The 13,798-nt window shown below is 38.1% G+C and overlaps 1 protein-coding gene across 3 annotated transcripts in view; it reads right to left on the reverse strand.

Annotated features, from left to right (window-relative positions):
• Positions 12,223-13,798, reverse strand: part of LOC109229254 (bystin) — an 8,008-nt gene continuing 6,432 nt past the window's right edge. Inside the window, exons 11-12 of one of the 3 annotated variants that reach the window (XM_019394634.1) lie at positions 13,371-13,475; positions 12,223-12,240 (exon numbers count right to left, since the gene is read on the reverse strand). In XM_019394634.1, the coding sequence (XP_019250179.1) occupies positions 13,396-13,475 (80 nt within the window). In that variant the 3' untranslated portion in view covers positions 12,223-12,240; positions 13,371-13,395. Of the gene's footprint in view, positions 12,241-12,881; positions 13,261-13,370; positions 13,476-13,798 lie in introns of those variants that run through there. The other 2 variants (XM_019394635.1, XM_019394633.1) reach the window with 2 other exon arrangements.

The raw sequence follows: 13,798 nt of genomic DNA on the forward strand, positions 1-13,798 counted from the left end.
AAGGAAACTTTTGTTTTGCTTTTTCTTCTGTTTTGTTTTCTTTTCTCTTTCTTTTTCCTTTCCTTTTTCTCTCTTTTTTTGCATTTTTCATTTTTCATTTCATTTTCTTTTTGTCTTCTTTTCCTTCTTTTTTTGTATCTTTCTTTTTCTTCTCTTTTTTCATTTTTTTTCTTTTTTAATAACAATTTCAGGTTCCAAAGAGGGTAATCAAAGAAGAGTAACTGACTCAAAGGGTTTGCAAAGGGTTGATAGTGTTTGGATAGCGAGAATGAAAGCCTTCGTCACCCCAATCAAAGAGCATTAATGTTGTATGGAGGATCAAACATAATACCTTTTAACTGCACCTGCGTTGACTGTTGTTTCAGGGATGTTTCCTTCAATGTGTCCCAAATACAACGCTCTCTTTTGGCAGTACTCTTGTTGCATTGTATGGTCCTTTCCAATCTGGAGCCAATTTTCCTTTACTTGTTCCGATTCTTTGTTTTATTTACTTAAACCTATATTCATTGCATTCTGATTATTGATTCATTATTTCGAAGTCTGACAGCATTTCAGGATCTGGGCATGAAGTCCGCAAGCATGTCATGTCATTAAAATCTGCATTAACAGAACTGAAAAGAGAATAAGAAAAATGACAAGATTAAGAAAAGAGACATTCCTAGACAATGAAATATTAATTTCATTTGATTTTTTTGATTTTTAATTTTTTTTTAATTTTTGAAGATAAAAGGGTTTACATCGAAAAGTAAGACGATAAAGTAAAACATCCGGATCACACCCTGAGATAATCCGGACGCAGAAAGGATAGCAAGACTGGCTACTGAGACTCCCATCTAATGGGAAACTTTCATGCTTGGCGATCGTTTTTTGGCCTTTCTTCTGTCTCGTCAATGGCTGCAATGAACTTCAGTGCCGGATCAAATTCCTCAACTTCACAAATCATTCTGACTATTGGCCTATTGTTGTGAGCAGGCAAGGGATTGTTCATCACATCAGGAGCCTCTTCATCCCGAAGAACAATTCTTTCAGCTTCAATCAAGTCTTCAACTGCCCTTTTGAGGGTCCAACAGTCCTCTGTACTGTGTCCCACTGCTCTAGAGTGGTATTCACATGTAGCATCAGCTCGGTGCGAGGGTGATTCGGGGTTCGGCCTGTTCGGGGCCACTAGCTGCAGTAGACCTAGCCTGATTAGCTTTTGGAACAAGCTCGAGTATGATTCACCAATAGGGGTGAACTGATTCCTTCTGAAAGGCTCTCTTGGGCGAGGATTGTACTGGGGGACATTTGGTTGTGGACTATATGGAGCTTGGTAAGGATGAACATTTATGGGAGGTGGAGCTCGGTTTTGTTTATAATGCGGTGGCCGCGTGTAAAGTTGCGCGTTCATCACCGCATAAGGAGGTGGTGCCACGGCATAAGCAGCATCTTGAAGAGGATAATAGTGTGGTGGGACCATAGGAGGCACATATGATTGGCTGAATGACCTGAGGGCCCCCCTCGAGCTTGAAGCCATCATGGCTCCCTCTTCACTCCCATTTCTGTTCGTCAAACCCTCCAAACCATTCTGAGTTGCCTGTGATGTGGCCTTAAAAGCAGCATGACTCAAGATTCGACCTGTTTTTAAACTTTTTTCAACCATTTCCCCAATTTTGATAGCCTCAGTGAACGGCTTACCCATAACGGACATCATGTTCTGGAAGTAATCTGCTTCTTGGGCCTGTAGAAAGATCGTGACCATTTCAATTTCATCTATAGAGGCTTTACCCTGGCAGCTTGCTCACGCCATTTGATAGCATATTTGCAGAAGCTTTCCGCGATTTTCTTTTTCAAATTGGATAAAGAGTTTCTGTCGGGAGCGATGTCTACATTATACTGGAACTGGCGAACAAAATCTTGGGCCTTATCATCCCACACGTGCCAATGGGTAATTTCTTGATCCGTATACCACTCAAAAGCGATTCCGGTGAGGCTTTCCCCAAAATAGGCCATTAGCAGCTCCTCTTTTCCACCAGCACCCCTCAGCTGGTTACAATATTGTTTCAGATGAGCGATCGGGTCTCCGTGCCCGTCATATTTTTCAAATTTTGGCATCTTGAAGCCAGCTGGCAAGTGGACATGGGGAAACATACAGAGGTCAGAGTATGAGACACTCTTTTGGCCTCTCAGACCTTGCATGTTTTTCAGGCTTTGTTCCAGGCTCTTCATTTTCCGAGCCATTTCCTCTTGCTCGGGATTTTTAACAACCTTTTCTTGCTCCACCGAGAGATCATATTGCGTAGGTTGAGTGAAGGAGTACGGGGTCACATATGTTATTTCTGATTGAAGTTGTGGACCCTGAAAGGTGAACATGGGAGGCTCAACATACAGCCGTGGTAAAATTGGTTGTGCTGTGGTGCATACTGGTGCTGCAGAGAACAACATTGGAGGTCCCCTAGAAACTGGCGCCTGGGGGCGAACCACAGAAGGCATGCCAAGACCATTAGACGGCATTGGAGGGTGCCCGCATGGGACGAGCGAGTTGGCACAGGGGCGTTGGTAGCCTCACCTGACCTGGGGATCAACTCAGGGAACCCAGGGATTGCACTTAGCGGCTCCCTACCATTAGACCAGGCATCCCACATTTCCAATAGGCGGAGACAATACCCTATTCTCTTCAGCAGCTGCTGATTCTGGTTGTAAAATAGCCAGTACTAGGCTATCCTCAGAATTGATAATTGGTAGATGACTTTCGGAGGCCATAGGAACCTTTCCTTTGGACCTTGTGAAGTAAGGATGGGAAGCCAGATTACCCAACAAAACCAACCACCTAAACAGGACCTATCTTTTTTGCACACACAACAAACTTGTTAGCTTTGAGACGCTTAACATATAGAAAATCGCACGTTGGGACGCAATGCACATAAACAGTTAAATGCTTCTACCATGTGTTTGAACGGTTGCATGTTTCATCCCGACCTTAACTAACCCTTTTCACTCCGTGCCTCGCTTCTTTCATTGCTGCCTCTCTTTAATCACTCTTGATTTTTCTCATTTTATTTCTGTCGCTCTTTTATTTTTGGCACTCTTTTTGTCTTTTTGTTTTTGTCACTCTTTTATTTTTTGTCGCTTTTTTTCTTTGATTTTTTGTCACTCTTTTCTTTCTTTTTCACTCCATTTTTTTTTCAGTTTATTTTTCACTCAATTTATTTTATAGCTATGATCGAATCCGATGGGGATTTCTACGTATCATGACGCCGCATGAATCAGATCTTGCGTAGTTCTGGGATACTAGGGACAAGGTAAATGAGCTAACTAACTCTTTTTTTCTCTAATTTATTCAACATTTTTAAATAGGCAAATCATACCTCAAAAACTTCTAACAAGGAAAACATTTAGGATTTTGGATTTCGAATTTTCTTTTTTTTTTTGAAAGGAAGACTTCTAAAAATTCCTTTTCTTTTGTTTTGAACTTTGGGAATTTTAAAAGTAAAAAGAAAATATTTTTGTTTGAATTTTCATTTGTTTTCTCTTTTTCTAAAGAAGAAAGAAAATATTTTGGATTTTTGAGTTTTTTTTTTTACATAAGTACTTCTAAAGAAAAGCGGAAATATTTTTGGATTTCAATTTTTCAAATTTTTTTTTTTAAAATTTAACGTAAAAAAACTTCTAGAGAAGAAAAANTCTTCCGATCTTAAAGGAAAATATTTTTGGATTTTTTTAAAATTGGGGTCGGAACCGATGAGGTTTGCCTACGTATCTCACATCCGGTGAGAATCAGACCCGCGTAGTTCGGTCATTTTGACGGAACGGGGAAACATGACTTTTTGAAAATATTGACTTATTTTCTTTCTCCTTTTTTTTTCAAAATTTGGCAGAGTTTCTAAAATTTTAAAATACCTACCTCTTACTCTTGTATTTTTCATTTTTATTTTTATTTTTTTCTCTATTCTAGAACCCAGTCAACGTGCAAGCCGAAGCAAATAAATGTGCAAGTAGCACGTAAGATGCATCAGGGTGGTCTTTTTAATTTGGGTACACCTGTCCTAGACGGAACCAACCTCTGTGTTGAGTCCCCAAAGTCAAATGCACGTGATGCAAATAAGTGTTCCTACTAGGGATCCGGCATGAGGCTATGTTATTCTAGGTTTAGAACCTGGGTGTATTGTTCTAGACCTGGCTTACCCGAGCAGACAGCTCGAGCCGAGGGGGGCAGCGTACCGGGAATACAGAAGCTTCACCGGCTTTGCAACTTGTCCGAACCTCGTTCTAAATTTGGGATATGACTCTAACAGAAAAGAAGCCACGCGAAGCACACACTCCCCAGAAGATTTAGAAGACTCAGAGAGAAAAGGGTTTCGTAATAGTCTATATACAGTTCAATCAATATTAAAGCGGTAAAAAGTGGCATTTAGCACATTAGGCTCAAACATGTAAAAATCAGATAATATATAAAAGCCAACTATAACAGTTATTTTAAGCTCGAATTCTGAACCCTGAACCAAAGATTCTGGATTCTTATCCCCAGCAGAGTCGCAAGAACTGTCACACCTCCTTTTTCCCGAGGGGAATAGGAAGTTTTTCCAATTAAAGTGACATTAAACGAAATGGAATTATTTATTTAATTTCAGAGTTGCCACTTGGAATAATTTATGGTGTCCCAAGTCATCGTTTTATTTTAAATCCCAAATCGAGGAAAATTGACTCTATTGTTGGTCCGCGAACACGGAAGACCGGGTAAGGAATTCTGTTAACCCGGGAGAAGGTGTTAGGCACTCCCGAGTTCCGTGGTTTTAGCACAGTCGCTCAACTATTAATAATTGGCCTAATTATCTGGTTTATTACATGTTTTAAACCTATTGTGCATTCTTAACTTTATAACCGCTTTTATTTATTTATGGAGTTATTTCTGGAACAAGTCACAATTGTCGTACACTTGTTGTTTTGGTACACATTGCAAACCGCGTCACATGAAATGCACCCGCGATTTACAATATATTTATTTTTATTATTGTTCGAAGTTGTGGTCGAGTCACATGAAATTCACACTCGAATTGGGAATTACGTATCGTGACCATACCACGAGAATACCCATGGCCACGATGATTTATTAATCGTGCCTAAAGCAAACTACGATGATTCAAAATTTTGAATGGACTTGAATGTACAAGTCAGAGATTATGGAATATAAACTTGAATGGACTTTAATGTATTAAGACCAAAAATTTCCAACATACTGTAACATTGCCAAGGATAAATCTCAAATTGAACTAAACATATTCAAATAGAGTAATGGACAAAGCATAGAATAAATCAATTAAAATGTTGACCCCTTTTTTGAATTACAACTTCAGTGTATCATCTTTGAGAGAAGATCTAAGGTAAGTGATTAAATGTCTATTTGCACAAAATTTAGGTCTATGGCCTGACTTGGTTCGACTGACTAAAATGAGGCAGACGCATAGGCTATGACACTTAGCTCATATTATATTTGGACTTAGCTCATATTATATTTGGGAGATTGCTACTAAACTAGTGCCATTTTTCCACAACCATTAAGAAATACTGTAATAAGACCAAACAGACAAAAAGAGGAACCTTCATATAGGGAATGAAGTCAATTTTGGACCTTACAGTGATAGTCACTTTACAATAATAGCCAATTTTAGCCTTCATTTTCAGCCAATTAATCAACTCAAATGCTAAAACTTGCAATAGCAGAGATACACATGATGAATCTAAGAACCAGAATACTCATACAACTAATACATGAATATTCAGATTATACAAAATTATACACATGATAAACCAAGGATTTTGAACTTCTAAACCTAATACCCAGCCATTTGCATTTTTACTTTGCAGTCAAATCTTTACTCTAACATTTAAACTCATAAATTATTTCAATTACGTTAACATGCCAAAATTTCGTATTACAGTCCCAAATATCTAAGAAAATTAGTCAAGAGAATCTTAAATGACTTCAAACACCTCTGATGGTCGGGTTTTGGCTTCACAAATTTAGTAGTAACCTCTCTAAACTACAGCCCTGTTTATTTATAGCAATAGCCTTTTTCCTGTCATGAGTTTACTACCAACACTACTTAGTACAGCGGTAAGAACATATTTGCATTAGAATTCATGCTCAAAATAGCCCGGAATATCAGAACAGGGCCTAACAGAGATAACATGCTTTAAAGCAATTGAAGGGTAGTAATGCAACAGTAAGGTCGAAATAGATTTCCATTCCAAACGCTTAAACATTTACAACCTTTTACATGAAATCTAAAATACCACATCACAAAAAGACACATAAAGGCCTGAGAAATCACAGAAGAAAATCCAAGTCAAACATGTGAGTTCATAGATTTGTACCTTGACTGTCACGACCCAAAATCCACGAAGGGTCATGATGGCGTCAGACACCGCTGTCGGTCAAGCCAACCATAAATACTTAATTAAATTCTCGTTTAAATAATTGTGAAAACTATGATTTTCCTTCAATTTGGCTAGTAAAAGATAATCTTTACAAAATAAATAAAAGAATCTTTAGAAGTTAATACAGATACCCATAATCATCCCAGAACCCGATGTCACAAGTGAATGAGCAGTTTCTAGGAAATAATGTAACACAACAACTGTCCGGAATACAAATTGGACAGAAAAGAAAATACAGTATAATACTCTGAAGGAGACTCTGCTGGTTGCGGGTCGTCTCGAGAGGTGCAGCTCACCTAAGTCTCCGTATCAACCATGTCGTTGCGCCCAACTAGGCCACTAGACATACATGTGCTTGGGCAATAAAAATGCACAGCAAGAGTAGTATGATTACAAAAACAACGTGTACCCAGTAAGTATCCCGTCTAACCTCGAAGAAGTAGACGAGAGGTCGACTTCGACACTTAATAGTGGTCCAATAATAATATATTAAATGCGAATAATCATGGATTTATTAAAAACGGCAGTAAACTCAAGTAAGTCAAGAAACAAGTAAGCATTCCTTTATATATTTAGAAGTCTCCAAATTCATAATCCATTATTTATCAATTTATCTCAGACCAGGGAGGCAATATCAATTTGTAAATCTCAAGCAAGCATTACAAGCATGCGCAAATCATGCCGAGGTCGTACGGCCCGATCCAATAAATATTTAAACTGTGCACTGCCAGAGGGTCGAATGGGCGAACCATAGATGCATCTATTACCCCGCTCGCGAATCATACGTGTGACGCGGTCAAATATAAATAATAGAGTTACCCTGCTCGCGAATCATACGTGCGACGCAGGTACTCATAGATACACACCATTCAAACAGTCAATTAAGAATTCATCAAGAAACATTTATCCAAGGAAAAGTCAATTCTCTTTTAACGATTTAAGAAAATGAGGTTTAACCCTTGTTAGAAATTCTTTTACTAATTCGATATGATTTAGGCAAATTTCAGTTGTCTATAAGTTTACAAATATTTCAGGTATAGCATGCTTTTGGGTCCTAGGCTACCCGGACTTAAACATAATAGTAGTTACGCACGGACTCTCGTCACCTCATACGTACGTAGCCCCCACAAATAGGAGCACATAACCAATTATTTCACCTATGGGGACAATTCCCTCTTACAAGGTTAGAAAGGAGACTTACCTCGCTCCGAAGTCCAATAACTAGCTTCCAAGCCCCTTCCGATGACTCAGACCGATGCCCCAATGCTCCAAAACTAGCCAAGTAATGGGCAAACCAATGAAAATACACCCTAATACTCATAACAATTCAATTTATATAAAATCCCAACTCCGCTCGAAAAGTTGACAAAATCGCCCTCGGGCCCACGTGCCCAGATTCCGAAATTTTTCGAAGATAAAGTTTACCCCCCAACCTCACGAACTCAAATATATAATTGGCTCTCAATTTCATGTCCAAAATCGTGGTCAAAATCCAAGAATGCAAATTTCCTAGGTTTTCTTCAAAATCCCAAAATTTCTACTAATTTACATGATTTTCCATGTTAAAATCTAGATATAATCCAAGTAATTAACTTGCAATAGGTGGGAATCACTTACCTTGACATAGATGATGAAAATGGAGCTCCAAAATCGCTCCTATATCGGCTCCCATGGAGGAAAAGAGATGAAATGAGCCAAACACATTTCTTTACACTTATACACTGCCCAGACGACTCTTCATCGCGTTCGCGAGAACCCATCGCGTTCGCGAAGAAGAAAATTCCCAAAAACCATTTTCCAAACTCTTCTCAAACAGCCTCTAGTATAATGGGCATAACTTTTTGTACAAAACTCCAAATGACAAATGGTTTAATGTTTTGAAACTAGACACCAAAATATACAACTTTCATGTTTTGGTCATCCCCCAATTTCTTATAGATTTTGAGATATAAGCTGCCAAAGTCAGCCCTGTGCAACACAAATTTCTTCTTCATCTTCCCGGACAGCCTGTAGTGTACCAACCATAAATTTTTGTACACAAATCCAAATGCTAAATGGTTTATGTTTCTGAAAACTAGACACAAAAGGCTACAACTTTCATTTTTGGATCATCTCCAAATTCCTTATAGATTGCGAGATATGAGCCTCCAAAGTCAGACCTGTGCAACAGGGATTTCCTTCTTCGCGAACGCGAAGAACAGAGTCCCTGAAGCCGAATCCTTCTTCGCGAACGCGAGAGGATCTTCGCGAACGCGAAAAACAACACCAGACACCAGCATCAGCTCTTGCAAAACAGCCTGAAATGATCTGAAACACACCCGAGGCCCCCAAGGCCCCGTCCAATCACACAAACCAGTCCCATAACATAACACGAACCTGCTCAAGGCCTCAATTCACATCAAACAACATCGAAATCATGAATCGCACCCCAATTCAAGCTTAATGAACTTTAGAACTTCAAACTTCTACATTCGATGTCGAAACCTATCAAATCATGTCCGATTGATCTCAAATTTTGCACACAAGTTACATTCAACATTACGGACCTACTCCAACTTCCGGAATCGGATTCCGACCCTGATATCAAAAAGTCCACTTCCGGTCAAACTCCTCAAAAACCTTCAAATTTCTATCTTTAGCCAAATGACTCCAAAAATGACCCACGGACCTCCGAATTCACTTTCGATCGCGCTCCCAACACCAGAATCACCATACGGAGCTATTCCCAGACTCGGAATCCCAAACGGACATTGATAACGCTGAAATGCACTTCAACCCAAACTTATGAAATTCTTCCAAAAATGCTAACTTCCACAATAGGTGCCGAAACGTTCCCGGGTTTTCCAAGACCCGATCCGGACATACGCCCAAGTCCGAAATCATCATACGAACCTACTGGAACCTTCGAATTCCGATTCCGAGGTCGTTTACTCAAAAATCCAATCTTAGTCAATTCTTTCAACTTAAAGCTTCCAAAATGAGAATTCTCTTTCCAAATCAACTCTGAACTTCCCGAAATTCAATTCCGACCATGCGTACAAGTCATAATACCTGAAGTGAAGCTGCTCATGGCCTCAAACTACTGAACGACGCGCTAGAGCTCAAAACGACCGGTCAGGTCGTTACATTGACAGCAGTAGAAAAAGAAGAAAATAAATCTCTGGAAAAACTTGGAAGAAAAGCAGCAGCAAGAAGAATAGCAATAACAACAGCAGACAAACAGCACAGCAGTAGAAAACCCAAGACCAAATGAAACTCTAAAGCCAAACTCCTTGCCAAATGAGAAAGGACTTCTCAAATTTTCCAGAATTTTTGAGTCTCAAAATCAGTCTTGAAAATGAAAGAGATAGTCTAAATCTCAGAGGCTTTTTTTGCGAAAATTCTCTCTGTGAGTGAGTGTGAGGTCTGTCCTTTATATAGAATGTAGGGGTATGAAAAGGATAAGAATAAGAGGGGGTCTGATGGGGAATATTCCAGCATATATTTTAGGGTGTCAGCTGTAAAAAAGGATAGGACAGCATCTTTTTTAACAGATTTTGGTACAGCTGTCCTTTTACCCTATTTTCAGCATCTTTTAACACTAAAAATGGACAAATGTCCCATACTAGAAACTTCTGATATTTTTTACCTGAAATTCATCCATTTTTACTTCCCAATTGACCCCTTTAAGTTCTGCTTAACACAAATAGCCACCCTAATTTCTGATTTTCTATGCCCTAAACTTTCCTGTTCCTTTAAGACCCCTTTAGCTTCTGTTTATTACAAATAACCACCCAAAAGAGTAAATAAGCACAAACAACTGAATTAACAAGTTATTTCTATTTCCAAACGTCCCCTTTAACCTTAGGTGAACGATGAATGAACCATTGCAAAACCATACGGATCCAAACAAAAGCAGTAATGCAAGACCAAACTAATTAGATACCCAATTAACTAACAACTCATGCAATCAAACTGATTAACAAGCAATTGAACTAATTATGTTATTAATATCACTTTAAATCGCAGTTTAGCAAGTTCTAAGGGGTAATTAAAGTCAAACTAATCATTGGATTCTAAACTAAACACTGATTAAAACAAAAACTATCGAATGAACACATTACTCGCGCATTCTGGTCAGACGAGGAAGAAAGAAAAAATAAAAGAAAAACAAAGGAAATCAACAAAGAGAACAGGGATACCTAGGGTAGGCAACAAGGACGACTGGCTTGAGCGGAATCCGACGAATCTGAAATTTTTCGAAATAGACCAAAAATAACGCTAATCAATCGTTCTCGTCGAGAACAAACAACTAGCGTAGGTTTCGATCAAATCGAGTCTTGAAAACTCAGAAAAAATCAGAAAAAAGGGAAAGCTAGGGTTTCTGTTTTTTATATCCGGATTTAGAGGGATTCAGTGGGGTTTTGGGGCAAATTGATGATCGATTGTTGAAGAGGGTGAGGTGAGGAGTGTGAGTGATTTGGTTGGGTTTGGGAGTGATCCGCCGCGTGAGGCGATTTCCGGGCGACGAAGAACGGCGAAGCTTTGAGAGAGGAGGAAGACGAGTTATGGGGGGTCTAGGGTTTGGGGGGGCCTGTCTCTCCGACACTTTTAAGGGGTTTGAGTGTTAACTTGCGACCCGTTAGATCAAAGGGATCCAACGTCTGGGATCAAACACAAAGAAACGGTGTCGTTTCATTTACAAGTGGGTTGGATCGGATTTAGACCGGGTTCGGGGTTAAATTTGGGGCGGATTTTGGTATTCTTTCGGCCAACTGAGGCAGGACCAATTGCATAATTTCCTTCTTCTCCTTTTTTCTTTGTTTTTCATTTCATTTTTTCTTTCTTTTCTTTTTTTTTTAAATTTTTAATAAACTCCTAAATAAACTAAATGAAATCCTAATTTAGATTCTAAATTAATCTATTCTATAAAATTAATATTACTTATTTCACTAATTTAACACTAATTAATTAAAACTAAAAATGTAGACATGACTATGGTAATTTTTATAATTTTTATTTAAAAAATACAATTAACTTATGCAATTAAACTCTAAATGCAATTAAGGCCTAAAAATGCTATGTAGTGATGATTTTGATATTTTTGATATTTTTTTTATGATTTTAAAATATTAAATGTGCACAAAGATGCAACTAAATGCAAACAATTAATTAAGAAAATCCTACAAAATTCTATAAAAATGAAAATAATCTAGAAAAGCCTATTTTTTTAATTTTTGTAGGAATATTTCTAGTCGGGAAAATCACGTGCTCACACTAGATAAATTCTATTTGATAGAAGTTACCCAATAGGTATTTTGTCTGATAACAGGTACTCATATATTAGTTAAAAGTGTGCACAAGTGTTCATAGTTAGTTAAAATGTGCACAAACTAACCTCCAAGAAAAGTAGAAAACCACAATTAAAGAAAACGTCAAATTCAATTCAAAGACAACACTACATTATTTTTCAGCAAAATTGTTTACTGACCACATAAACTTGCACCCGATTATCATTCCGGTATATAAACTTACACCATTCTCATTTAAATACTTCTACTTTATAATAACGCAACTAATAAACACCTCTTACAAAGTGTGTTCTACAATCGCGATGACATGTATGACAGGTCACTGTTTTAGCCACCACATATTCATTTTTAATATAAATTTAGACATTTATAATTGTGGACCCCACTTCTGTTGTAAACCTGCTTTTTCTTCACCCGTTTTGCCTCATTTCTACTCGTAGCCACAAATGGCCACCACGGTGGTAAAATGAACTTGGAAAATCCAGAAATCTGAAATTCACACTCCTAAAACCATAGACTTCAGATTCACATAACCCTAAGACAAACCAACAGCAAAGTATATTTTCTTACCCATATTAGATTGTAAACAATAAATGTGAATAATCTTCACTACAATAGCTTAAGTCTACAAGAATCTCAAGCAACATAAGTGACGAAATAAACCAGAAAAACAAATATTATGAGAACAGTAGAAAGACTCAATAAACCTAATCCCTTCCCTCTCTCGTCCATTAATTTTCTTTCCCAAAATTTACCTCCTGAAACCACCCCAAAGACCAGATCTTAACAGAGAAGATTCCAGCAGAAAAACTTTAGCCCGTCATCTTCCCCAATGATATTATCGAATAAAGTTCTCAGGCTAAACAAGTCTCTCGTTGAAGTCGGCGTTATCCAGTGAACATTCATTGTTATGTTACTATGCCGGTGTCGAGAACAATATTATGACAATATGGTTGAGGGATGGGTAGGAGAAAAAAATGGGAGCGGGGAGGTTGGAGACGGGATGAAAGAGGGCGGAGAAGAGAATTGGTGAAAGGGGAGCTGGAGAGCTTGGAAAGGTGAATTGGTGAAACCCCAGTAACAATACTAGACCTAACAAGTTTCTTTCACCAAAAAGATTGGAGAAAAAAAAGGTTACATTATTTAGAAGAGATAATCGACATCTAAAGCAAAGCCTGGAAGATAAAGTTGATTCAACTCCTGTATATGCTTTGTTTCTTGTAAATAAGTTTAGTCTGTTTTGATACTGTTTACCAAAAGAGTACACATCTCTACTTGGGATTCTCAAACTTTTAAAGTCACGGGGCTATTACATGGTACACTAAATTTGAAAACCCAGGGCAATTACACTTTCGAGGTTCGTCGCATATACCTATTTAGGCATAAGCTGATGAAGATATGACCAAAAATTATAAATATCATGAAAGAATATCTTGCAATATCTCTAGTCAACTCCCAACTCCAACAGCCCACACAGGAATGCTCATGTATCATGTGGCACAGCTCTCAGTCTCTATCCATACTGAATCCGAAACTGCTAATATACCATCACATACTTCATAGGAAAAAGTAAAGGTACAGTTTTTAGTCTGCGGTATTTGTTGCAGCTTTGTGCGTATATAAACGATAAAGTGACAATCACATTTACAGCAATTAATATCTTACCACTCATAGAGAGCTGATCAAAAATCTAGTCCTCCTCCATAGGAACGTCAGGGATATCAAACCTATCTTCTTCAATTGCTTTATTGATCACGGAAAGAGGACTTGGTAATAGAGAGTTAAGAAAAATTTGTCCAATGATGCAGCAGAAAAATAGTACTAGGAATATCCAACAAGTGACTTTAGCAAGATGAATCTACATCTACTATTTTTATTTCAGTCGTAAAGAACCTTACGAAATAAACCTGTTAAAATGCATACAACTTGCAAAAAGCAACTGGCTTCAAAGATACACAAAACTTACAAACAGAAGATAGCACCCTTGCTATGTGCTATGCATGACAACTTTACCATGCCTGCCTACCACAGATTCCTTTCACAGCTTCTGAGAAATGGAGGGGGGATTTGTTGTGTGTGGGTTTTTTTTTTTT

The sequence above is a fragment of the Nicotiana attenuata genome, chromosome 7 (assembly GCF_001879085.1).
Source record: "Nicotiana attenuata strain UT chromosome 7, NIATTr2, whole genome shotgun sequence".
NCBI classification, from domain to species: domain Eukaryota; kingdom Viridiplantae; phylum Streptophyta; class Magnoliopsida; order Solanales; family Solanaceae; genus Nicotiana; species Nicotiana attenuata.